Genomic DNA, 27222 nt, shown 5'->3' with positions numbered 1-27222 from the left:
GGCTATCAAAGGTTTGCCTGTGTGCATTGTCTTAAACAACCAACAAGGTAAAACTCAACCACTTACAAAGAATTGCGTGTGTGTGTGGTAGGGTAGGAAATTGAAATAAAAGAGGGTAAGAACGTCAGACTTCAGGAGGTGATGACAGATCAGATATTGGGGGAGGAACTGAAGTGAAGGGCTGCCTACCTCCCGGAGCTGAACCCTGACTTTATTGATGGCCTTCAACCAACAAACTCTGGATGGGGAAAAGGGTAAAGGCGGCCCATCATCATGGAACCTGGGTTACATGGATTTAAGAATAGGGTCGCAGAAAGAGATGGAGACAATTTCTCAGTTGCAATGCATCTTCGTTATAGGACATATATAACCGAGTTGAATTCTGTGCATAGAACGCACCTTTGGAGTTTAGAGGAACCTCGCTCTAATGGAGTGTCCTTTCTCACGCCCCCTCCTACTTCAGGGGACAGCCCATGTTTCTGCTGCTCACCGACAGTAGAGTGTCCATTGGCGGGAGGATGTCCATTGGTTCGTGGTTGCCCATTGGTGGAGGGATGAAAGCTGGTACTGTGGTAGGCGTGGAAGGACTCCTCCAGTTCGGACCCTCCAGTGCTCTCCTGGCCAGTCTCACTAAGCTGGGAGCTGGTCTGGCTCAGATTTCCTGATGACCCAAAGCGACTACTTTCCACTGGACTACAATGGTGAGAGAGGAGTGAGGAAAATATTCAATGTCAGATTGTTTCAATTAAAACATGGGTGAAAGATGATTTGTAAATAATTTTGTCGTTTATATTTTTACTTTAGCCAAGGACAGATAAGTGGGGATGGTTACATAAAAAGCTAGAGACTATTAATTTCTAGTTTTTCAATGCTATATAATACAAAACAATGAACACAATAATTATGCTTTTAGTTTTTGAGGCTATAATAAGCCCCTCCAATCTGCAGACAATCTATACACACCACATCATGCCCTAAAAAGATACCCAATCTCGCAGGGAGACTGTTGCATGTTGGAAAATAATAAAATGTGCATTATACTCCGCATATGCTTTTCCTAAATTGAAGTTGCATTTTCAAATAGAAATGGCACAAATACAAGTATGCTCCATTTTGTGGTGTGTTCCTGCTAGTCATTACTAAAAAGAGTATATTTCTGCACACACATACACCTGCATATTTTATTGTCAATGTTTTACTTTCACCGGTCCACAAGAGGAAATACATAAAAACGGTGTATGATGGTAAGTAAGCTTATAGAGACAAGGGGTTGAAGAGCAGATGGATATGGAGTGTTTGAAATTCTACATTTTATGGTGTCATTTCATAACTGCTTTCATTTTTAGGAGCAGAATGCAGATGAGCTAAATATGTTAAAAGGTAACTGTAAAATAGCTGTGACAACATACAATAAAACAACACAAATCAGAATTCCTTGCTCAAACAAAATTTACATCATTTATAATGTTGCAGGCATTCATGCTTATATTTGAGGGTACAAATATGTGTCCCAACAAACTAAAGAGGTAAATATCCGCTGAGACATTTGTATTTACGGAGGATATTACTAAATGATTCGTAAGAGCAGAACAAATGAGGACTACAAGCAAAATGAACATCATTAAGTATAGAGGTTCAGGCGAACAAATAAATCTGTATAAAAAGGGGAAGCACAAGAAATTGCCTCTCTTTAATAAACTAATGAACTATCATTAATGAATTCACTTGTGAATTGTCCATGAATATATAAATATGTCAATTTTGTTTTGGAATTCTGTTTGGAAATGACATGTAAAATGATGTAGATGCTACACACACACACACACACACACACACACACACACACACACACACACACACACACACACACACACACACAGTTCTATAGATTGTCCGCAACACACACAGATAGCCATTAGCTCGAGCTAAATATTAAATCTAGTAGTCTAGTGAGGATGGATTGCACAGCTGAACAGGAAAATACATTTTTTTCCAAAATATAAATGCATCATAAATGGTGAGGGGGAATGCCATTTATTATGCTTCTACTAGCCTTTTTGCATTCAATAGATCCTTCCTGGACTGGTTGTCCAGCTGCATTCCTGAGGTAGGACCTGGAGAGGGGTATGTTTCTACAAGCCCTTCCTTCTCCTTTGGGGTGAGGGATGCTGAAGGATCTACTTCAGGAATTGAGACGCAAATCTGGGGGTTTGCTATATCATCAGTGGAACCTACCGATTCAGTTTTTTGGGCATCGGACGTTGCAACCTTTTGTACAGTATGTGTTTGACCACTCGTTGGCTTGTTAGTTTTAGGTTGAGATGTTACAACTGGGACAGCCTGTGGCTTGGGGGGCTCCGTCTGCCAAGGAAAACTTATTTTTGTCCCAAATAATGAAGTGGTGGGTGGCTCTCGTTTTCCTGCAACAGGTTTTTCCTCTTGAAATAGGCCTCCAGAAAGGATTTTAAATCCTGAAAACAAACCACTCACTCCTTCTGTTTGAGGCATTGATGGGGCACCTGATGACATTGTTGGTGAAAATAGGGATCCAAGAGATTTTCCTGCATCACTCTGTGTCGACATAAAACTAAACAGAGACTTAGCTTGAGGTGGCTCTGCATTGTTGGGCAATTGATTAACTGGAGATGCTTTATTAATATCTGCTTCCTTGGTATCAGGTGGTGCTGATGTGTCATTTTCCTTACTATCACGATCTCCTTTAATGACCATGGGATTCTCATGTATTATCTCTGCCTCCATCTCTCCTTTAGTATTTTCTACTTGATGGGTAAGGTCACATGTAGTGCTTCTTGAAGCATTTGTTACAGCAGAAGTTTCTGAAATAACTGCCTCAGATGCCACAGCACCAGAACTTGTTAGGCTGCTACATTTTAATTGATCATTATCTGGTAAGGTTGAGTCCACTATTTTATTTGCGCTAGTGCCACATGGTGCCCCTTTTGGTGGCACACTTTCATTCTTAATCTGTGACTGTGGTGTAGTGTCGGGCATTTGCTTGGGCTCAGCAGGCATTTGTTCAGATGGCTTAGGTGTTTGTCCCATACCCCCAAACAAAGATCCACCTATGCCCCCAAGTATTGATGCTCCAGTCTGTGATCCTGCAGTCTGAGCAGTGACTCCTCCAAACATTCCTCCAAGTAAAGAACCGCCAGGCTGTGCCGCTGCCGCAGATCCTCCAAATATCCCACCCAGTAACGATCCACCAGTCTGGGGACCTACAGACTTTGCAGGGGATCCTCCTCCAAACATCCCGCCTAGTAATGACCCTCCAGTTGTAGGGGCGGTGGTTTGAGTACCAGACTGAGGACCAGACCCCTTGAATAAACCTCCCAATAATGATCCCCCGGTCTGAGGAGTTCCTGTCTCAGTGTTGGACCCTCCAAAAATACCTCCTAATAGGGATGCTCCACTCTGACCAGTAGCAGCTTGGGGTGCAATTCCTCCCAGTCCAAAAAGCGAGTTATTCTGCTGTTGCTGAGGACCTTCAGTAGGAACAACTGTTGGTTTGAAAAGGGATGCCATAAAGCCTGTAACTGTCTCTGCTGCTGAGTCGCCAACAGATTTGTCTGGCTCTGGAGGCTTTTGTTGTCCCTGTACAACAGTACTTGATTGAGTGGCTGATGTTCCCTCATCTACTGTAGGAGTTATTTTATCTTGACTTAACTGGCCACTCACAAGCTCTGGTCCTTCAAGTTGTTTTGCTTGTGCACAGATTTCAGATTCTTTAAACTGAATATCATTAGCTAAGGTAGTTGGCTTGTCAGCATCTCGACAATGAACTTCTTCTGTGTAATTGCCATCAGTTTTGGATAAGCTTGCTTCAAGACACTGGACTGTATTGTCAGGTGGCTGTAGTGTTTCTGCCTGCTCTTTGCTTTTGGTAGCTGTATCAATTACAGACATTTCAGGACCAGCTAGCGCTTGAGTAGTTTTCTTGTCATCGCTGGGTTTTGGTGCGGCTGCTGTAGTGGGTGTTGCGGGTGGAACAGATCCTCCAAGCATAGAAGGCAAACTTATATCAGGTATCTCATGAGGAGCTGAAGCTCCAGGTAAAATGCCACCCAGAAGAGATGTACCAGTCTGCGCTGTAGCTGTTTGAGAAGATGATCCTCCTAAAATACCTCCCAATATAGAGCTACTTTTTGAGGGTGCTGAAGTTTGGTTATCAGCCCTTCCAAACAATCCACCAAAGGACCCACTAGTCTGAGGTGCTGTTGTTGAAGCTGCTGATCCTCCAAAAATCCCACTCAAAATAGACCCTGCTGTCTGTGATCCAGCAGCCTGGGGAGCAGATCCACCAAATAAGCCTCCAAGTAAGGATGCCCCTGCTTGAGGACCTGCTGTCGGAGGAGCAGATACTCCAAGCTTAGTGGGACCAGCCTGAGGAGCAGACCCTCCAAATAAACCACCTAGTAATGACCCACCTGTTTGAGAAGCTGGTGTTTGGGGTGAAGAGCCTCCAAACACTGCCCCTAATAGAGAACTTCCAGATTGCGAAGAGGTCAGAGGACCAGAACCTCCGAACAGAGAGAACAAACCTGTGGCTGGTGGGTCCTTGGGGCCTGATGATACAGGCTCAGACCCTGTAGGTGATGGACCTATGTGGCTAGCACTAGGTTCCATGCTGGGCCCAGAAAATAATGAAAGCAAACCTTTTCCTGAACTGTCTGAAACAAATGCTGTCTGCGAGGATAGAGCCTGTGGGCCTGATCCACTGATCATAGACAGAAGGCCAGAAGCTGGTGGTTCTTTAGAGGGAACAGGGTCTTGGGGTGCACCTTCTGTGCCAGTTTTCTTTTTCATAGTAACACATTCAGAATTTGGCTCCATAGATACAGTATCAGTGCCTTTAATTTTGGCATCCTGTTTAGTATCTACAGTAGTCCCAGTGGATAAGCTAACATTCACTTCACTCGATATTTCATGGGCAGCTGCTGCCACTGGGGTATGGCTACTGGAAACGGAGGACATTTGGGAAGAACCTTGTGCTGATAGTGGCTCTTTAGTATCAGTAACAACAGCAGTTGATGAATTAGGAGTTTGTTGTGGAGGTGACACAACATCATTCCATACAGAGAGTATACTCTTTGCAGGTTCTTTGGGTGCTGCAGTTACTGGGGAAGTAGACCGATTTGCTCTTCCACCAGCTCCTGGTGTTTGTAGAGTACTGGGGCCACTAAACATAGAAAACAAAGTTTTTCTTGGACTTTCACTAGAGGTAGACAAACCACCCAATATTCCCCCAAGAACAGAGGTGGCTGGCTGCCCTTGTGGCTTAGATTGTGTCTGAGGTTCCCCTTGTAGTTGAGTTTGTGAATTGGGTCCTCTTTGTTGATTTAATGATGTTGGTGGCTGAGGTTGTGGAGGACTGGGATCACTAAACATTGAAAACAGTCCCTTAATTGGGCTTTCAGTTGAACCTGATGACCCAGGCATAATACCGTCTAGAAGAGATCCTGTTTGGGCTTGCTGTTGGTTGCTGGGACCACCAAACATCGAAAGGAATCCAGTATTTGGGGGGTCTTTTAGAGGAGCAGTTCCCTGTTGTGGTACATCAGCAGCAGACTTGGTTTGAGGGGGAGGATGAGGAGGACTTGATCCTCCAAACATAGATAATAAACTTTTACCGAGTGATTCCTGTTGAGGTGGTTGTGGAGCTGCACTTGGTGGATGTACTTGAGGCAAGGGCCCAGTTTTAGGTGCAGCCTGTGTAGGATTTGGCCCACTAAAAATTGATAATATACTTTTACCAAGTGATTCTTCTTGTGGAGCTGTAGCTGATGCAGGCAATTGAGGGATGGGTCCAGATTGAGCAGCTGTTGATCCAGCAAGCATGTCTCCAATTGAAAATCCAAACAGTCCACCAGATGGTTTAGTTCCTCCTTCTTGTTTTGTCTGTTCAGTCAGTGGCATAGTTTGTGATCGGGTTGTAGCATGGCCTGTGGAAGAACTGGGGGGAAATGATTGGGATAGACTTTCGTTTGGGGGTTGGCTCTGCACGGGCGGAGATGTACCACTTTGGTCCATTGTTCGTTGTCTCTGTATACCCTTGGGTCTAGATGCTGATGTCAGTGAGCCCTCTGTAAAACTAGGTTTCATTTGCTGTTTCTGTGATGGAGAGGGCTCCATGCTAAACAGGCTGCTAATTGATCCAAATATATTCGACACTCCTGTGGCCTCTTTATTTGTGGGAGCACTGCCTGGTAAGGAAACAGTACTGCCAGTTTTGCTCTGTTCATTTGAAGATGTCTGAGATAATTTCTGTGAATCTGTCAGAGGTTCTTCTATTGCTACTGCAGATTTCAGAAAGTTCATGAAGCCTGGCTGTTGTTCAGATGGTTTATCCACTGGTATATCCACTGGTTTACCAGCTGCAAGTTGTCCAGGTTTAATAAGAGACTCTTTTGATGCTGAAGGCACTGTAACTGTTTGAGGGGTTGCTTGTTGTACCAAGGTAGTCTGACGTGAAAGTCTAGGTTTCTGTGAAGCTGTATGTGATTGAATTGAGGGCTGAGTCAATTGAGCAGTTGTTTGTACCGTGGGTAAAATTCTTCTCTGTGTGGTAGCTGGCCCCTGCTTTTGTTGTGTCACAATTAAATCTGACTGAGTCACGCCAGCAGGAGATTCCTCTTTGATTATCTTTGACTTCAGACTTTGGAAACCTGATGTAAGAATGTTCATTGAATTTTTGTCAGGAGCTTTTTCACAGGAGGATATGCTAGTTTTGTTGAACTCTGCCTGTGATGTTTTGCCCACGAAAGAAGATATGAGGGAAGAAATCTTTTTGACTTGACGATTCGGTTGTTCCTCTCCTGGAAACACTCTGTCCCTCCATTCCTTCTCTGATACATCATCTACATGCTTCAGTGTAACCCCAGTGGATGAATGTCGCCGTTGGGAAGGGTGATAACAGTTGTGAAGCAGCTGCTGATTAGAATCTGCAGTTGGAGTAGAGTTCAGGGAAACTGCAACCTTTTGAGCAAGCAATGTCTTCATTTCCTGGTTGTTCCAATAAGGGCCAATGTGGTCTATATTATGACAGGAAAGGTCAATAACATCTGTGCATTGGTCTTCATAGATGTAACTGTGCTGCCCTGGATCAATCCTGACTTTGTTTAATCTGTAAGATGTGAAATCTAAACCTTGTTTCCCTTGTGACTGAAATGAATTTTCAAACATTTGAGAGAACTGCTCAAGATTCAAATTCATGATCTGATTTCCTTTTCTGTAGGCTGCAGACAAATCTAAGGGTGCATTTAGAAGTTCAGAATCACTGTGCTCTTGACCAGGTAGCCAAAGAAGCTCATCCTCATTGTAAAGTGGAATTTTAAAGCCACATACTGAAACCATTTCATTGTGTAGCCAAGCACTGGGAAAACCATCTGATGTCTGTGCATTTCCACAAGACTCGCCTTCAGGGGCACATGCATACACATATTCACCTGCTGCATCTGTAAGCAAGACATAGATGTACTCATGATCTGTGTAAACAAAGTAGCCACAGTCACCATCTTCTGCTGGCCACCACATTTCTTGCTCCAAAAGTGCAAGCCACTGCAGATACCATTCAGTGTCTTCGAGATACAGGGAGTCTTCCATCTCAGTTTTTGGGGGACAGTTTGAATCTATTGGTCTATTCAAATTAAACTGACTCTGATGGAGCATGCCATCAGTATGAACATTTTGTAAGACTGCATTATCCATTCCATATTGCCAGTTAGCTGAAAAAGATAAGCTTGGTGCAGTCTCCTCGTAATAACCTTCGTGATATGAAACCCCATTCAAGCTGTAAGTGCTGTCATCACTAAACGAGTGCCATATCCCAAACTTTGCATTACTTTGTTTATTAGTTAAGTTCAATGCTCCCTCCTTATTAAGTGAATATTTGAGATTTCCCAAGTCTTCGTGGCTGTTCCATAATTTCCTCCTGGGATACTGATCGTCATTCATGTGTCCCTCAAACTGATATGGTTGAATTTGCTCTTGGCAAATGACATCTTGCCATGGTGTGGAGGAGTTAAATGGCTGATATGTATTTGAGGGGCTGCAGGGAATAGCAGATGCCGGTAATGACGCACCTTCACAGCTCTGTCCATACACTTGATCCTCTCCCTGGAATTGATAATTCAGTGACTCGTTCTGAAAATTCTGCCAGAGAGCACTTTCACGGATCCACTGGTTTTCATCATAAGAGGGACTTGTTCCATAAGTGGACGACTGACCTTGGTAAAGATTATGCCCTGTTGCTCCAAACAACGAGGAAGTGCTTCTGCAAATGTATGGCGGCACGGCCATTACTGAGGGAGGTGTATGGCTTTGTAAAATGGAATGAATATTTCCTGTACTATAAGCCATTGGGTGAACTGATTGAAGTGAGTCAGAATAATATAACTGAGATAAATTACCTGTGCTAATTGAGGAGTATGGCGCCTGACTCTGAAGAGATCTTGCAAAAGTAGCTGATGTTCTTAAGCTCTCAGTGGCAATGGCGACAGGTGCATTGATAAAAGCATGTCTGCTCTGTCCTGGATTAAGAGAATCTCGAACAACACTTTGACAGCTGTCCCTTCCAAAGTCTGAGGAAGCACCACACTTTAATATGCCTGAATGTGAGGGTATCGCTTGATCTGTAATCTGACTTGGTGTTTCTACTTGTTTATGAGTACAAGGGTCCTCAGTAACATTTTTGCTGAACAGTCCAGATAAAAACCCTTGTTGGGCAGGTCGTGGAATCTTCTTCTCTTTCTCTGCATGTTCATGTGAGGATTGTTGTGTTACATTAGTGTGCAACTGTCTTTGTAGTGGGGTCTTAATTGTAACTGCGTTATTATTGGGTTTCTGATGCAGTGATTGTCCCGTCATTGTTTGGCAGGTTGAGGAGACGTTTTCAGATGATTTTGTTAACTTGTTAAACAACCCTGAGAGCACTCCAGATTGACTTGCTGTCTCTGCCTGTGTTGCAGTGGTCTGGCTCCTTGGCACTTTGATTTGTTGTTGTGTCTCATGGATGATGTTGGGCTGTTGAGCTATATTTTCTGATGAGGGTTTAAATAGTCCAGAAAGTAGACCACTTGCTTGAGTAATTTTCTGTGTTGAGATATTTTGTAGTTGATTTTGGTTGGAAATTGGGATATGCCTTGCTCCTGGTTGCTCATGCCTGGATCTACTTGGCATAATTCCGTGCTGTTGAGCTGGTGGCTGCTGTTGTGCATTTATGTTGTCTGCTGAAGCAAATTTAAAAAGACCAGATAAGAGACCACTTTGTTGAGATGGTGTTCGCTGGAGTGGAACCGTTTGTTGTCGAGTAAAGCCTGGTTTACTTGCCTCCTGTTGGACAACTTTCTGACCTGATGCTCTATTCCTAAGATGAGGCCCTTGGTTTGGACCTTGAGTATTCTGTTGGTTGAAACCCTGTTGATTGTGTTGAGCACTGCTTTGTTGGTGCTGAACTGTTTGGCTGCTTGAAACATTCTCAGAGGATGCAAATTTAAGTAAGCCAGACAACAACCCCTTTTGCTGAGATTGCATTTGCTGAGTTTCATCTGAAGTCTGCTGCTGACGAGAGTAATTTCCAGGGATGCTGCCCTGCTTTTCAGCTTCAGAAGGCTGTGCATTTTGTGGTATATTTTCTGTGGATGAAAACTTCAATAGCCCCGAGACAAGGCCCCCCATCCGTGGAACAGAATAACTTTGTTGTGGGGGAGGTTGATTGGGAGACTGGGAGGAATTACTGCTCCTGGGTGGTTGATTGTTGTGGGAGGCCTGCTGTGGCAAATTGCCAGATAGGTCACTGGTAGAGCCAAATTTAAGAAGTCCAGATATAAGTCCTTGTTTGGGTTGATTAGAGCCCATGGGAGAGATGTCCTCAGCCGAGCTCCCTTTGAAAAGACCTGTCAAAAAATGTGATTCAGGCTGACTGGGAGCTTGATGCTGCATTCCATGGGGGTCTGCTATTGGTTTCTGAATTGATGTGTTTTGTCCATGTGAGCCAGATGACACAATGTTCTGACATTGCTGATTACTAGTAAAATTCTGGTTTGAATCAGAGGGAGTGGAGGTAGGATTCAATCGACTGGAAAACCATCCTTTCTCAGTGTTTTCCTGGGGCACACCAGGATTTGGTGTGATTGTGGTTGTTGTTGTTGAATCTTGATATGATTGCACAGGATTCTGTGTGTTTATGGAGGCACTAACATCTTCATTGGATGCAAACTTTAGAAAACCAGAGAGCATTCCTCCTTCTGATTTGGGACGCTGCGGAGTGGAGACATTTTCAGAGGAGAGGAAAGGCAGTTTAAGCTTACTGCTCAATGATGGGTCCTCCACTGGTTTCTCTAGTTGGAGATTCTCTGTAGATCTAAACACTGGATAAACTGCCACAGGTGGAGCTCCCTGAGGTGGAATGGGGACAGCATGTGAGATCAATGAACCGAATGACTTCTTGAAAGGGCTAAAGAATCCAGTGTTTGCTGATTGCATTTGGCCAGTCGGCCTTGCTGGCACATTTTCTTTGTCGTAAATTATCGGATGTTCTCTGCCATACAAATTTGTATTTTGTCTTTGCTCCAAATATTTCTCTTGTGAGGAACTTCTTAATGTTTCTGATTTAGTATTTCCCTCTTCCGTCACTGACTGTTTACCTTGATGAACATAATCCTCATCCCATTGTGTATGGCCTTGAGAATATGTGGACTCTGGTTCCTGTTCAGCTGAGTTCTCATGATCCCCTGCTGAAAAAAGCTTTAAAGGATTCAATATCCCAAACACCGAGTTTCCTGGAGCACTTTGAGGTCTTGTTACAAACTTCTGTTCTTCTGTTGTACGTGTTTGAGTCTGACTCCTTGCTGGAGTTTCTTGACCTTGCGTCTTGGCTTCATGTGGTGGCTGAGTCGGCGAATAACTGGATGATTTGTCATGACAACTCTCTACTGGAGATACAACAGCTACAGGAGCTGAGCTTTTTGATTTTGGAATAAAGGACAACAGTTTTGTTAGTCCAGATTGGTTGGAAGGTTGTGCAGGGGATGCTTGTGGAGACGGGACATGCTGTTTGGATCCACCTCCAACTCTGTCAGTGAGAGAACTAAATAATGAGGTCATGGCACTTTTTACTCCAGATGTACCCTGATCAGAAGGGGTGTTTGATTGGGTCTCTCCTCCAGGATCCTTTGATGAACTATTTTGGTCCTCTCCAAAAGAATCGGTTCGATAGCTACCCAGAGATGATAGCCTTGATTTGCTTGATTTAGGAAGGGAACCATACCTGCTAATTTCCTCCTCTTTTTCAGCAAGGTATTCAGAAACTGTTTCAACGAGACACTGAAGCTCATCCATTGGGTCTACATATTCATCACTTGGTTCCTCTACAGGAGAAAGCATTGCCTCTGGAGCCCATCCTCCAAGTTTAGCTTTCCCACACTTCTTCTCTCGAGGGCCCTGACAATTTTCTATGTGACAGGAATAAGAATACCCGTCTTTGTAATGCCTTGCGTTATCTGGGTGAAGGTCTTCCGCCATAAAAGCAATGTCATCAATGTCCTCCTCTGCTCCAATGGGGTAGTGTAGATCCTCAGAGTTCTCGAAATCAAAGTCAAACCTCACCCTCATTCTAGCGTCTTGCTCTTTTTTGTATGCCACATAATTCCCCAAAGTGTTGTCCAGCTCATTTTTCACCCACATCCGTGTCTTGTAGAGAAGCGCATTCTGGTGTGGCCTCAGGCATGGTGTAATACGCTCCTCTTCTTCCTGCATCTCAACTACCTGCCGCATAAACAGCTCCCCTCTCTTCTCACGGAGCAGTGCAAGATCAGAAGGAAAAGCCTCTTCCCTGTTTTTGTCTGCCTGTGTACTGAGCAATCCCCCTGGGTCCCTTATCTTTTTCTTCCGCCGTCGATCAATAGTGTCATAGCCTTCAGGGTAGGTGGGGGCCAGAAAGCCGCTGTGTTGTGAATTCAGACGACTAGAGGTATGTGATGGCTCGGGGTAGGGTTTCCCCATGCGAAGGAGAACGTTGTCTTCCCGATCATCCAGGAAGTCACTCAGCTGGGGCTTGCCATGCCCAATGTATTTTTTTTCCCAATCTTCGACCCCCATGCCGGAATCTACAGGTATAATTCTGACCCTTCCTTTCTGGTTTAATGATCTAATTTAGGTTAAAGAATGGATTTAACAAAAGGGTGGGAAAGGATACAGGGACAGAAAAGAAGAAGCAAACAAACAAAGAAGAAAAGATGCAAACAAAAGTTACGCTGAATGATAAATGAAGCAGAACGATAAATTAAATTCAAGGTGAGAAACACTTCATGCAAATGTATAGAGTAGCAGTTTTTGTTAATCTTGTGAGGTTTTAAGACACCGTCATTTCATCAGAAAGCAAAGCTAGATGGAAAAATTGCAACAAAAAAGTAAGAAAAGAAAAGCTGCCTAAAAATTACGATAGACATTTTTGTGTGCTTGGGTAAAATGCTAAATAAAACTGAATGTGTATGGAAGTGCGTGAGTGTTTGTGTGTCCCTATGTTTGCATGAGCCTCTGTGAATTTAGATCTTTGTAAATCCCTGCAGCAACAGTCATGCATATCAGCGCTTCAACACTCAGCCTGCGACAGTAGTCATGAGAAAAGCATACTACAGTAAGTCACCGCCATATGGTGTTTTCAATCACCAAAGAAATGTGTATGTGTGTGTGTCACCGACCCACTCCCTCCAGAGGGATTATCAGTGATATGGCCAAATCAAGTTCGAAGCCTTTCTAACTACTGAACTTCAACCAACGCAACAGACCCTCAAGACAAAAAGAAACACCAACAATGAGCTTTCCCTGGCTGTAATCCCATTTTTTTTTTTTCTGATGCCGAATTATCCGGATCAACTTCCTATCAGTCCACACAGGCAGATTTGCAGCAGTCTCACTGGTACACATGTATTCTGTGACAATCCACGACAGCACAAAAGTAGATTCTATGCAAAGAGACCATTTGTCTTATTGGCCAAAATTGGCCTCAAAATAGCTGTGTAGTAACAACGATGTATTATTCTTTCTACAGCAATAGTGTCACTAATGTTGTCTTTTCCTCTTTTTGCCTCTGTATTTAAATAGAATTTTTGTTATTTTCATTGAATATAAATAATCTTTCATAACAGTCACCACACACGTGTGGACATCTCAACTACATTCTGACTTTAGTCATACAAAACAAATAGTCCAACATTCCTTGTGACGTACAAGTGAGTGGACAAATACAACAACGAATGAATGCACTCCGGCTGGAAACAGGAAGTGACAAAACCCTGTTCCCCTGGACAGAACAAACCCCTCCTGGTCGATTAAAGCAGCAAAATGAACCCTCTACTGTGGCGCATAGGAAATCATCAGGCATCAGTTGGATTCTTAGTCATGCAAACTATCAGAGACATAAAATGTAAGAAGCATGAGAATTAAAATCACTTCTCCTGCCACTGTGAATCGGAAAGTTGTCTGTGATGTGTATATCTTATAGAGCGAGATATAAAATACTGCGTGAACTAAGATAAGCCTGACATATTTGATTAACAAGTGGTCATTGGTTGTCTGCTTTCACACTTTCTATATTGCGACTACCTGGTTCCCCTCTGGTCCCTGTAGTCCAGGTCTAGACTGTGGACAGAGTCTGTGCAGGAGTCCGGGTGGTGGTGGTGGTGGTGCTGCTGCCGAGGCCCCATGGGATACTGGTGCATGGAGGAGTTGGGCTGAGCCGTTGTGTGGTAACGCGGAGGCAGACTGTTACTCGTCTCGCTGCGGTAGTCGCTGTCCCGGTCGTCCACGGCGCTGTCCTGGTCATCCAGAGCTGCAACATGCAGACAGGGTGCGCTCAATATGTGACATTTAAATAATCGTTGCTAATCGTCAACCCGTTTTAAAAGCTGAGGATGCATGCCTACTTAAAATCTGGCAACATAACAAAACCATTACGAGCTGAAGAAGTAAACAGACTGGGGTCAGCATATGCCAGCTTCCAGGGTTGAGAGGGCAAAGGTGGTGCACCTTTATTTAAGCGTGCAAGCTCTCCTGCTTTATGGAAGACGTTGAGCTGCTGTTAATCTGTGTTTTCCTGTAGATGCTGTTGCTGTGTCATCAATAATTCACAGATATAGCTTCAGTTATGTGTCATTTGGTGCTCTTTTGTTTTTCTACAAGAAAGATAGGGACAACACGTTTTCATCAAATGCTGTTCAGACACAAGAATAGCTTCATAGAAATCGGATGTGGCAAAACAGTTTAGACTAGCAGTTCGGGAGGAGCGTGTGTAGAAATCTAATCTGCATGTGTTTTACTACAAACGGGACACTTTGACAGCGTTTATATTGTGCTACACATGTTACACTCGTGTCGCTCATAAGAAGAGCACCGACACACGCATCATCTTTTGAAAGTGACCTTGCCGACCCTAATACTTCCCCCATGAAAACTTCTTTCAGGAGCCGGTTTGCGGTGTGCTGGGGGGGACAGCAGAGTGTATCTATTCACAGCGATAAAGTGAGAGGGCCAAGGATGAACTGATTCTGTTGATATCTCTCGGGAGGACAACAAATGTCAAGGTGACGCGCAGCATGAATACAGTTTAGCAAAAACCGCCACCCATCAGTTTGGCCCCTTAACATTTGATAAGGGCTCCTGTTGTTAAGCGGACTTCTAGAAATATCTTGTATCTTAATATTATTGATCTCAGTATTATCATTGGATTTAAAAACATGCAACAAACATCACTGCTTTGATGAGTTGTCCCGATGTAGGGCGCGTGCTAAACCAATAATTGAAGTATATATTTGAAATGAGATTTCTACGACATCAGCACAGAGCGTAAAGAGGAAAATGGCAAAAGCAGGGATTGGAAGTGAACAAAAAAGGCAAAAGGGGGATTAGGGGAATCACTGAGGAAAATCAAGTGCCAAGAGTGAAATAATGAAAAAAAATGCTTTGAAGCCTTATTGAGGACATGTTATTGGGGAATACGGTGAAAGTGGGACATGCAGAGGGCACTGAGGATTGGCCGGGAAGAGAGAATGTCATCAAAGTGTTGTTTTACATACTCAGTGGGTCAGCCCATCCGAAATAGTTGCCTGGTGGAAGTGCAGACGTTACAAAGTGAGAGGTACAGTCAGAAGATGCAGGGGTTGTGAAAACAAAGAAAAGAGTCCCTGTGTCGTCATAGTGGGAGGATGAGGGAAGCCCAACAGGGACAATGTTTATCATTCATATGGGCTCTCGGTTGTGTTTGCTAAAAGAAATATCGACTTTGTCTAGTCCTCAGTTTTCAACTCTGAGTAAGAGTGTTCAACTGTCACAACATCATGACATCATGATGAGGAAATAACATCACAGCCTGAGAGGCAGAACGGTGGAGAGCCGGCTCCCTCTAGAGGCCGAGGGGAGAAGGGCGGGCACACTCACAGCACTGGGAGGCCGCAAATGGCAGCGGGCGACTCTGAACGTCCTCCTGATGAGAGTACTGCAGAGGAGACAAACAGCAGGCGTCAAGCACGTCTCTCGTGCTGCTGTTACTTCTCACAGTAGTTCACGAGCGCAGCTTCATCAACACTCACAGCAAACATGATAAAGGAAGCAGTTGTAAGTCATTAGAGCAAGTAGGAAACAGGAACATACAAGCACGTCCTTTTTGACAAGACAACTGGTAGACGTGATCTGCTTCCTTAACTGTGAAATGGAAACATTCAAACCAGCAAGACGTGCGGTGTATTTATTAGTAAAACGTTGTTAAGTTGCACTTCACCTCATCGTGGATTCCCATGGTATTGATGCGTTCCAGCTTGCCCGTCCAGTACTGTGCCTCGTCATCTGGGATGTCTGGTACAGAAATGTGTATGACACAGCAGATAAACATGGATGTAAAGTTTGAAGTCACCATCCTGCTCCCTCTGATCTCAAGCATCAGATTCCAGGAGGCCTTCATAACACGTTAACGCCCCGTTCAATTTCTCATGAGCCTCTTAGAGGGGGGAGGAAATGAAAAGAGTTAAGTTACTGTTACTGTAGTAACGGCCACAAAAGGTATAGGACGAGGGCCGGAAACATCGGAAACATTTAAAACAGGTATTACAAGCGAGTTTATAACACACACACTATATATATATATATATATATATAAATAAAGAACATCAAGTGTACATTTGTCTCACAACCGTCACATCCAAGCACAGGACGGGAGTGTGTGTTCTTGTTTCCCTCTGAACCTAACCTCTCCAACCATATCTGAGACTGGAGTACTGCTGTGCTTTCAAAACCACATGAAATTGCATCTCTCTTTTTGATGAATTCATGGACAGTGCTTCCAGGAAAACATGGGCAGGAGGAGACTGTATTGTGCCATTTAGATGCAGACAAATTGAACAATGAGCCTTTTCTGTGAGAGCAGAAACCCTCTGGAAAGAAGGATCTGCACAGCATGAACAACTCCATCTACTCAGTTCTGGACTGCATTCAATTATAAATCAACCAGGCCTGATGTAGAAACATCAGGCCGGGTTGATTTATAATTTCTATGGACAGAAAACAGTGGAAATGTGCTTTGAGTATTTTTGTGTATGAGCTTCAAGTTTTTAGGATTGTGTGCATGGTTGAGATTGTATTTCATAGTTGTCTGATTGAAAAGGTCATTTGACGTTGTTAAAGATGTGTTACATCTCCTTCAGTTTCTTATCTTTTTTTCATTTTCAAATGTTCATTAAACTGTATGATGCAGAAAAGGCTTTTCATCATTTGTAATTTTTAGTTGTGTCGGGGCAAAAATGTGCTGCTAAGCTAAACCAAGTCCCATGTGAATAAATACAAAGATAAATGAAGAAGTATCAGACCAGGTGCTCTGACCAGTCCTGCGCTGCAGACAGACGCACATTAAAGGCCACGCGCACAAAGGCCAGGGCTTCAAAGACACACCGGACCGCAGCTTGAATGAATGGCTCTGGTGCCACAGAGAGTCGCGGTGGCCTCCTGCCTTGAAAGGCCTCCTCTTAAAACGGAAAACACACCAGCACTGCTTCGGCTTTGATGCCTTTTGAGCGTTTGAGCCCGATATGAAGCGCCGATAATAACAGAGATGCTGTAGCCGGAACACACAGAGAGCAGGAGACCTCGCAGAGCATTGAACTGTCCTCTGGGAAACAATAAAATCGAATTAAATCCAGGGCATAGGGTTTTTTATATTGTTAAATTAATTAATTTCTAGGGTTGAGCATGCTGTCTGAAAACCGAACGAGGTGTAGTGAGTACGTAGTGACTTCCACCATGGAAAACATTGAAGCTCTTATAATCAACAGCCTGTGGAACATCTAGCAGCTGAAGAGCGAGACAAATCATTCATTAAAATCGGAGACTTCATTTTTAGGCCGTATCGCCCAGCCCTACGCCAAATGAAGGCTCATGTTGACGGACATTTAAAAAGGCAATTGTTTGCCAACATGTTACAAATGTATGAGACAATAACATGCCAGGCTTTTGTGTCTGTGAGCTTGTTGTCGACTTCCTCTTGCCCCAAGTGGCAGAAAAAACACCCAAAAACAATGAATGCAGCTTTAGTTGTATACAAATGTAGCTGTGGATCATTCCAGAAAAAAAGTGAGGAAGTGACCTAAACTGTCCCACAGTCGTACTCTCCACTTCTTTGTGGTATATATGTATATATATAAAAATATAAAATCATTCCTAATGGTTCTTTAATCCTGTTGGCCACAATGGAACAACCTGGCAAAGACCAAATGATATTACTGAACCTAAGTTAATAAAGGGAGATCTGCCATTGATGAATCAGTGCCCTCAATTTAAAAAGGACAGAAAGTCCTAATCCCCAGTGGAAGCAGATAGAGGACGAATATATAAGAGCGCATTTAGCTGGTCAACTCAAGTGTCCTCCTTCACATCACCCAATGAGGTAATGTTATTTTCTTATGATTCAATTTCATTGAGGAGAAACTGTGACCTCGTCCTCTACTCGTGCACGTTGTTGTCCGTGTGGTCCTTTTGTTTCTTTACTTGAGGTGAGGCGATGCTTGCATTAGACTACAGGACAGCGGGTTACAGGACCTCATCAGTTAGTTTGACAGCGCTCCAGGCTGGGTGGCTCTTCCCAGCACAGCCTCGTGAAGCGGCCGCTGACATTTCGGCAGGAAAAAAAACACGTGTGGCCTTTGTGTCACTCAGCGGATCAAGGTTTTGATTCGCCCCGAGGGAACCGGAATCACTAATACCCCCTCCCCCCCCCCCCTCTACACGCCTGTCCTGAGCAGGTACTTGAGGTGACAGCTCGGGGGGAAAACATCTTAAATAACCAACTGAACTTTTCAAAAGTGTGGTTCATTCGTTGAAGATTCGCAGCTAAAACACAGAGAAAGTGAAATAAATAACGGTTTGGTAGCTCTTGATGTCTCACCAAAAGGCAGCTCGAAGCGCGTGTCCAGCAGGACGCGGTGGGGCGTCGGGTTCTTGGTGCCGTATATCTCGTCCGCCTTCATCAGGACCTCCGCGTCCAGAAGGATCCAGTCACCCGAGCCCTCCTGCAATGGAGATAGGTATATGTTTTTGGATTGGTTTCTTCGGTAGGGACAGTGCACATTATTAACACATCACTGTCAATGCGCCAGAGTTAGCCAAGAGGCTATTTCTTTTATATCTGTAGTCTCTGGACAGATGTTACAAAGTCCCCCTAAAAACATGAAAATGAGTTACAAACAAAGTTATTCATCATTTATAAGCATGCAGAAACTATAATACAAGAGGGAATTAATCAATTAACAGAAGTGGAAACATCACTCAAGACACCCTCACACTACATTTTCAACACAGCAGAGCAATAATAAAAGACGTGCATGCAGGTAGATGAGGGTTGAATGGCAATTGCAAGTGATGACAAACAGACATAATGAGATTGACCTTGGTAGAGAATTGGACCTTCTATGTGTTCAATACTCTACTCTATACCATTATCATCATTTCCTGAAGTAATATATCTGAGGTACATACATCTTTGAGCATTTGTATTATTTCTAAGCTAATTAACACTGAGGCCACATTGAATATGAATGTCTATGGAGGTAAAATATCGTCTATAAGGATGCCAGCAGGGAAATGGTAAAAAAAAAACACCACTGTTTGATAAAAAAATTAAAATCAATCAGTGTTTTGGAAGGAACTCCTTCCCACTGCATGTTTTACTTTTCTGCTGACGATGTGAATCGTGTGTGGGTGGGTGGGTGATCTGACCTCCTCTGATTGCTGGATGCCCTTCAGAGGCATCCAAGCCGTCCCCACCATGGTGTCCCAGATGAGGCCTTTGTTCCACACCTCGACGATAAGGCCGAGGTCCAGCTGGTTGATCTCGCTAAGGGGAAAATAGGGGTGGCATTCATGTATCAAGTAATGTCAAGCTTCCATAAAAAAACATGTTAAAAAGCCCTCGCTTATAAACAGCGTGGGAAATGTAAGCGGATAAAAGAGCAAAACAAGGACTGCGTAGTTTTGAGGCTTTGTTATTCCAATTTCTTTTTTTTTAAAGCGAGAAAGCTTTTAAATATGTCACTCGACTCGCACTCACTGAAAGTGTCTCCATAATTACTGGCAGGCCCGACCAGCGGCTCATAACAAAGGCTACCTCGTCTTTTTGTTGCGTAATAGCTGTCATAATACATTCAGGCCTTGTTTTGTGTCATTCAGCGTGCTATTCAAAGGGCTCAAAAACAGCTTGATGACAGCAACAAAATGGCACAGCAATTTGTGAAAGGAGCCGCTTGACAAGGCCATTTGCATATTCTCATCTGTGGCAGTTCACAACTATCGACCAGCCACACAAAAGGAAGATGAGAGAAAAGATAATCAAAGACAGCAGCTAATTGAGAGAACTGCAGGGGGGGGGGGGGGGGGGCAGGCTTTCTAACTCATGTGCTCATTGAAAACGCCACAGAATAAACTAGAAAGGTGCACGCCAGGTGTGTTTGCAACTGCTATATTGAATCAATACAACCCCCCCCCCCTCTCTGAGGGGCCATAAAACACACTTCATTTACAAGCAGTGATGTATAAATGCTACTGGCTCAAATTCCTTATGGAAGACACTTCATACAATCTTGCCAAAAAACTAAAAGACCAATCTGTCTGCCCGCGTAGCAGCGGCTGAGTGGCAGCAACGTACTCAGCAGTGTGTGTAGTGGAAGCTAGCCGTTAGCCCCACACGCCGCCCAAACAAAAACAATAAAAGTGAGCCGAAGAGCAGCGGCTGAGAGGTACTCGGCAGTGAATGTACTGGTAGATCCGTTAGCTTTTTAAACTCTTCTCTCAGCTGTGTTAATACTGGCACACCCTGCTGGACGGGAGCCGGTTAATTAAGAGTGGTGTTAGCCAAACACTGCGTCCAAAACAATATAAGTGATTTAATTGTTTCGCCCCATACACCATTTTAATTTATTTCCGTTAGAGTTAGACGATAGCACTGGTCTGTGTGATATGTAGCTGTATCCAGTTAGCTTAGCACAAAGACTAGGAACAGGTGGAAACAGCGAGCTTCACTCAGTCCAAAGATAAAACATCTGCATTACAGACAGTATGTACGATGTGGACGTATTCGCCACCCATTGGGTTGTGGACTGCTCCAGTTCGGTATTTTCGGGCTTTGATTTTCAGAACCAGGGGTTACTGTGCCGGATTCTCACAAGTCACCGTTTTCCTCCGAGACGAAAGCAGTCCGAGGACCGAAATAATATCTGGTTTGCCGTCTGCCATGGGAATGCAGCGTCAGCAAGTTAGCTGCTGAGGTTCACGGTTTGGAAATGTGGAGTTCCCTTGAATAGAATTTACGTTGAATATGTGCAATTGGTTGTAACAGGTGGTCCTGAGAATTGGCCGGAAACGCCGACGAATGGTTGTGTTTTATGTTTGGTAACACCTCGCTGACACATCATTAATGGGACAGCAGAAGGATGGAGGTCTGGAAAAACAAACAGCGTTGCAATGAGGGAGTTCACAAAAGACAAACAATGACAGACACACACGCAACGACGCGCTGGCTGCCTCGTCGCCATAGATACCTTTCACGGGGAAAGTGAAATGAGGAAATTAAACCAACGAATCACGGGGAGGAAATGAGCGGCAGCTGTTTGACATGATACTCGCATAGCTTGAAAAACAAGACACCTCTCCTGTTGATTTAAGAACTAGGGTGGGGAAATTAAAATACATGAAAAACTTTTTGACATAAGTTTTGACATAAATCGGTCGCACCGTGTACATTGCATGTAGATAAACACTCAAGCAGGTCTTGTGAAGGGCACTGCCGTGTGCGTGTTTATTAACTTACAACATGAAATCCTGTTCCCAGCAGGGCTGGTTGCCCCGCACCGTGATGGTTGTGCTTTTGACATTCTGCACCTTCAGCGTCACGTAGGTGTTGAACTTGTCTGAAACGAAGGAGAAGAAGGGAGATTGCAGTTGTAACTGGGAACATGACGAGGGGCGGCATTAGAGAGAGAGACGTGTGTGTGTGACTATGAGAAGATGAGCAGTAGAGAAGATACACTGTTGGTACAGCGTGAACATATCTGCAGGAATATTGTGTATCCTGAGCCACAAAACATTCAATACTTAGTAATACTAACCGTGCCAGTTCTACTCTGGCTTTGTGTGGTAGAAAAAGACATCAGGAGCTCTAGGGATAAGTCCAAGCCCCCCACCCCCCCCTCTCTCACTATGTCACGCCCGGCGGGTCAGGCCAGCAAACTGACCCCGTTAATCTCCACAGAGAGCCAGCCCCATGCAGCGGATACAAGTACAGGATCCAACTGCCTGTTATGACTCTCCTGCACTGTGGACCACAGCCTCTCTTGGACTCACTCCTAATACCTGCCCACTAAACACACACGTCTCAGAGGCAGAAGGTCCGCTGGTAATGCAACGGAGTGGAAGTCCCTCCTGACCTCTCACTGCTGCGGAAAAGGTCTCCGTCAGCCCCGATACGATCAAGGCTGAAGGAGGGAAATTCAGTGAGGTCAAAAGGTGACAGCCTTTACAAACAGGAGTAAATGAACTCCGTTGTTTTTTTTCAATTTGGTGTTTGTTTAACTGGCACTGCAAAGACAATTTCCCCACCCGGTGATCTCCATCAGCGGCGCCACAAAACAGCGCGGGCGGGGTGATGGCTGAGGGATGAGGGGAGGGGGGGGGGGGGGAGGATTAGACGACCGGTGACACAGCCGCAACTGCTTCATTCCCCTCAGGGCGAGGGAGCTTCGACACGTGCCTGCCGATGTGCTCAGTTTCGCTCTGGTAGATAACCGACCTCACCGCACCGCCGGTGGTCCTCCCTGCGACCCCCCCCCCCCCCACACACACACACACACAATTTTCAGCAGCATGAATCCGACGCCCTACCTGGGGCACAAGAGCATGCAGCTGGAGGAAACAGCTTAGATTGAAAGGCTGAATCTTGAGTATGGGTTGTACGGCAGACTGGGATGGGCAGTATGGATCAAATCTCCCATCACATTATGTGCACCTTTATACTGTGAAATATATAAAATATAAAAATATTACAAATTTCAAAATCTATGTGGAGGAAATAGGTTTTTAGCAGATCAACTGAATACGTGGCAAATCAGGACAAAATTAGTGCAACGTAGTGCTACTCACTGCCTTGCAAGAGTCCTGTATCAACAAAAACTTTACTGAAACAAAGGGCGGAAAAACAAAACCAGGAATGTCATTATCCCACATTATGTCACTCATACACCTCAATAGACGATGTATCAAATAAAATGAAACATTGGACTGGAATGAATAAGTAAGCAGGCACGAAACATTGAACAGGGCTGCCTAAAACAGGGGGCCACAGTGGCTCACTGAATTAAGAGGGTCGGCTGGGAACCGGAAGGTCAACGGTTCGATCCCCGACTGGGACGTGTCACGTGTCGAAGTGTACCTGAGCAATACACTGAACCCCCGGCTCCCCGATCAATGGCAGCCCACTGCTCCCTATATACAGGGATGGGTCAAATGCAGAGAAAATTTCGTGTATGTGTAAATGTATATGACAATAAAAATGGTTTCTTCTTCTTCTAACAGGCCCAAAGATATCAAAGGGACAGATAACTTGGTCGTAGTAAAGTCTCCACACTTCTATCAACAAGGGCTTAATAACAGAAAACCTTCTCATTCCAGAACACAATGTATTTAAGACATTGTAGCCTCAAAAACGTGCACTCAATAGGTCTCTGAAACATTTCAACAGCAATAAAGAACATTTTTGCCTTACTGGAGGACGGATCTATTGGGAGGTGTTGTATTAATAAACCGGCAGTGGCTCAGGGGAGCGAGCGGGTCCTCCTTCAACCACGAGGTTGGCGGATCGATCCCCGGCGTGTCCCCATGTTGCTCCCCAGGACACTGTAAGCAGCTCACTGCTGCTCCTCAAAATGCTTAGCGTGGGTTAAACGCTGTGGTCAATTCCTATCCATGTTCCTGTCTGTATGTGATGTTAAAAGAGAGTAGACCGCCAGAATAGCCAGCCCTCCAAACAACAACTCACCAGTTGTTGTTTTTTCAGTTTTCAATGACTAAATTTGAGATTTGCACTTCCAAAATATCAGTGAGTAGAATCATCAGGGCTACAGCTCGAGATTATTTTGATTATTTTCTCCATTGTTTGGTCCAAAGTGAGGTCCTCTCATTGCTTGCTGTACCAGACCAACAGTCCAAAACCTCCAGAATATTCACTTTACCATCACATGGGACAAAGAAAAGCAGCAGATCTGAAAGATGGAACTAGAATGTTTTTGGAATTTATGATCACAATAGTTCATCATAAATCAATTATCTTATCAGCTTTAAAAACTCCACACACACACACACACACACACACTCACACAACCTTTGGGTCTATGGGAAGTCAAAGCAAGGCATCAGCTGTTCCTTTGACCGATCACCTGACCACACTAAACAAAGATTATTTTCCTGGTTGCCCCGGCGACGTGCTGAAACATTTACTCTGCAGCCAGATAAGTCGACGCAACTGCGCGACACAATGAGACAATAAACAACTGATACAGCTGGATTCTGACGACAGTCAGCTGACACGCAACATAAATAAAGATTCAACGAGGCCCCCAGAAAACAAGAAAGAAGGTCCCTCCTACAAGCACCCTGAGTGAAAGGAGACAGACCTTATTAGTGTCCCGAGGGGGGGCACTGGGACAAAACACAGGCTTTATTACAAAGGAGCCTGGGGCATGCTCAAACCCTTTCCCCCTAATTCGATAGTCCGTGCCTTGTGCTACATTTGGGCCGGCTCCCATGATTAGAGGAGATGAGATAAGGGAAGAGGATGTATGGATTAGATAAGAGCCACTTAGTGGCTGTGGGACGTTTCCAGCAGGTGCTGCCCACAATGTGGCTGATACAATCTGCACTGTTGAGGAGAAAGCAGCAATAACTGCCAGGAAAAACAACCAACACACTGAGTGTATGCCTGCACACTAAAGCCTGACATACTGGATCTGTCCGGCAAAAACATCACGTTAACCCTCTCAACCACAAAACCTGGAAAAGCATGTTTCCTTTAAACTGTTTATCACAGCCAGAAGCTGTAAAAACTCACAATCGTCAGATTTGTATCTTCCGGAGCGTCCTCGAACACATCATGTGTGACCAACGCTTCGTGCGACCGATCACATGATCCTCACATAATATTGACTGATACCCACCGATGTCTGTGTTCTTTATTCTTTCCTAACTTTACTCCGGAATATGACATACAGATATTAATGAGATATTAATGAGTTCATATCGTGACTTTGCTGTTTCTAACATCACTGTTGCTGCTCTAGAATCAACATTCAGCCAAGTTATATTTAAGTGATGCAATTATAATCGCAGTTACGATAACCAGACTGAAATTAATTGGGAAAGCAAATGTCATATAAAAACACTTTCATCTTTGTGTATTTTTCGCCCGTCATATCAATGTTGAACAATGTTATCGTACTTCATTCAGGCTCACTTCATAATCATATATCCATAATAATGCAGAAGTGACTGATAACATGCCAATAATATTAATAATGATGATCATAATAATGTGTAACGTAACGTGTTGAGCTGCATGACGTCACACACGTCTCTCATTCTCTCTCTCTCCATCACACAAAAGTCAGTGTGTGTGTGTGTGTGTGTGTGTGTGTGTGTGTGTGTGTGTGTGTCGTAAAGAGGAGGCAGAGTTGTGGGATGATGCGGCGCCCCGCTTGCGCTCTTCATGTTTTTGCAAAGCACCCACTCGCCCCCGAGCCCTCGGTCGAGCATCTTCATCCATTATTGAGGGATGATGAGTTTTTCAATAAATTAGTCAAAGAAACGCAGGCGGCTGGAAGGCTGACATTTCAAATTCAGACCGCTCATCTATATTGCATGTGACACAAGAACATCAACCGAGCAGGTCTTTTTGGTTGGGACCACCTACGGAGACGTTTCTCCATCTTCACTACACAACAGTTGTGGACTGATCAGAATGTGAACAGGACGCTTAAATAGAGGATTGTTGCAAGAAAAAGCTTGTGTTTTTTTGTTTTTGGGGGGGAATCTAAATCCTGACAGACAGAAAATGTGTGCAGGCAAACACTCGGACTTCCTGACACAAATCCAGCGACACACACAGCCCTTATCAATCCCCCAATTTCCCGTGACAATCAGTGGAAAGCCCATCCAAGGGCACCTTCACCTCTTCACACGCAGTACTCTCCACAAACAAGTCATTGCAGGAAGGGCTCAGCGTGAGGCCTGAGAGCTGTCCAACCAAGGTGTGGTGAAAAGTGCAGGGCAAACACACACATCCCAGACCAGCCCTGTGTCAACTCTGAGGCCTCTTCTAATAAATCCCACATCTCCCTTCGCTGAGTCAGGGTGATCAGGAATCACAAGTGCCCGGATTATGTTATTATGTTCTAACCTGAACCCGAGGCAGCAGGAATATGCAGCATCACAACACAGTGGAACCTGTCCCCGTGCCCCAATTCGGAAGAAATGGCCCTCTAATAAATGTTAAAAATGAAAAATAAAAAATAAGCGAGAAGGCGGCCCCGGCCCGGCTTCTCATACGCACAGTGCTCATGTCACTCACACGGCAACATGTACATATTTGCACGAATTAACAGTGGAAGTATAACCTTTGGTATTCTAAACGTCATGCCAGATGGACTTTGTCCTGTAGCCAACAAAACAAATAAAAAAGCGTGACTTTACATTTCACCCAAGGGAGACAACAGGCTTAACTGAAGTCCCCTGATGTTTGCTCTGGGACAGGTGTCACATGTGGCGTGGCCAAGAGGGGGGGGGGCAGAGAAGGCCGACGATTAGGCTGACGATCTAAAAAAACAAACTATATCTCAGCGCTCGTGATGCTCATGACCGTGAAGGCATCATTATGTTTTCCCAAAAGGTGACGGAAGAGGGACTAAGGGAAGTCCCACGCTGACCAAATGCAGACACCTGCAGTTTAATTAACTTTAGCAATTATCCTCAGCGAGCCCCGGGGGGGGGGGGGGGGGGGTGTTCAGTCAGGGTCTGAGAATGCGTTTCCTGTCCCGGGCTTAGAGGGAGGTGGGAGGCTGAACACTAGAGGGGATTTGCTGAGGTGGATTTGGATTTAGCGGCCACCAATCTAAGCTCACCTGTGCAGAAGGACACTGGAGTTACATCATGCAAAAATCAACCCCGAGCTTTCGCCGACTCAACAAAATTCGAATGATAAACCCGCATTGGAGTGCACGTGACGTGTACTGACACCGTTTCCTGAATAATGTGGCTCCTGAACGGGAAGCTTCAAGGCTTCCAAAACTCAACGAGGACGACAGACGAACACAGCAAACATTCATAACAAAAGTGAAAAGAGAAGCACTCACCTGGTGGTCCTTGGAGCTTGGCTTTTTTCACTGAAACACAAAACAAAAACAATGATTAGGTCAATCGGTGGGGGGGGGGGGGGATGTTTCCACTGAAACGTGATTCTTCCGCTCGCATGTCATGTTCAGAGTGCAACGGTGGAAGGAAAAAAAAAAAGCCAGAAATTGTAAACACGTCTGGCCGTGAGTCATGAACAGCAGACAGGATCTCGCGTTATTGAGGCCCGACCGATTCATTTGTTCGCGGACAAAGCTGAAGAACACCGTGTGCGGCTCC

At 44.5% G+C, this 27222-nt stretch overlaps 1 protein-coding gene across 1 annotated transcript in view; it reads right to left on the bottom strand.

Annotated features, from left to right (window-relative positions):
- Window positions 1–26979, bottom strand: part of unc13bb (unc-13 homolog Bb (C. elegans)) — a gene marked incomplete at both ends in the record, with an annotated part of 54658 nt that extends 27679 nt beyond the window's left edge. The window contains 9 exons of the mRNA XM_079289877.1: window positions 190–280; window positions 400–693; window positions 13621–13846; window positions 15451–15508; window positions 15791–15864; window positions 18443–18566; window positions 19273–19390; window positions 21359–21458; window positions 26946–26979. Of these exons, the coding sequence (XP_079146003.1) occupies window positions 190–280; window positions 400–693; window positions 13621–13846; window positions 15451–15508; window positions 15791–15864; window positions 18443–18566; window positions 19273–19390; window positions 21359–21458; window positions 26946–26979 (1119 nt within the window). The remainder of the gene's footprint in view (window positions 1–189; window positions 281–399; window positions 694–13620; window positions 13847–15450; window positions 15509–15790; window positions 15865–18442; window positions 18567–19272; window positions 19391–21358; window positions 21459–26945) is intronic.
- Between the last annotated feature and the right edge of the window lie 243 nt (window positions 26980–27222).

Source organism: Melanostigma gelatinosum (assembly GCF_949748355.1).
Source record: "Melanostigma gelatinosum genome assembly, chromosome: 18".
Classification (NCBI taxonomy): Eukaryota; Metazoa; Chordata; class Actinopteri; order Perciformes; family Zoarcidae; genus Melanostigma; species Melanostigma gelatinosum.
This window is presented reverse-complemented; position numbering and strand designations above follow the sequence as displayed.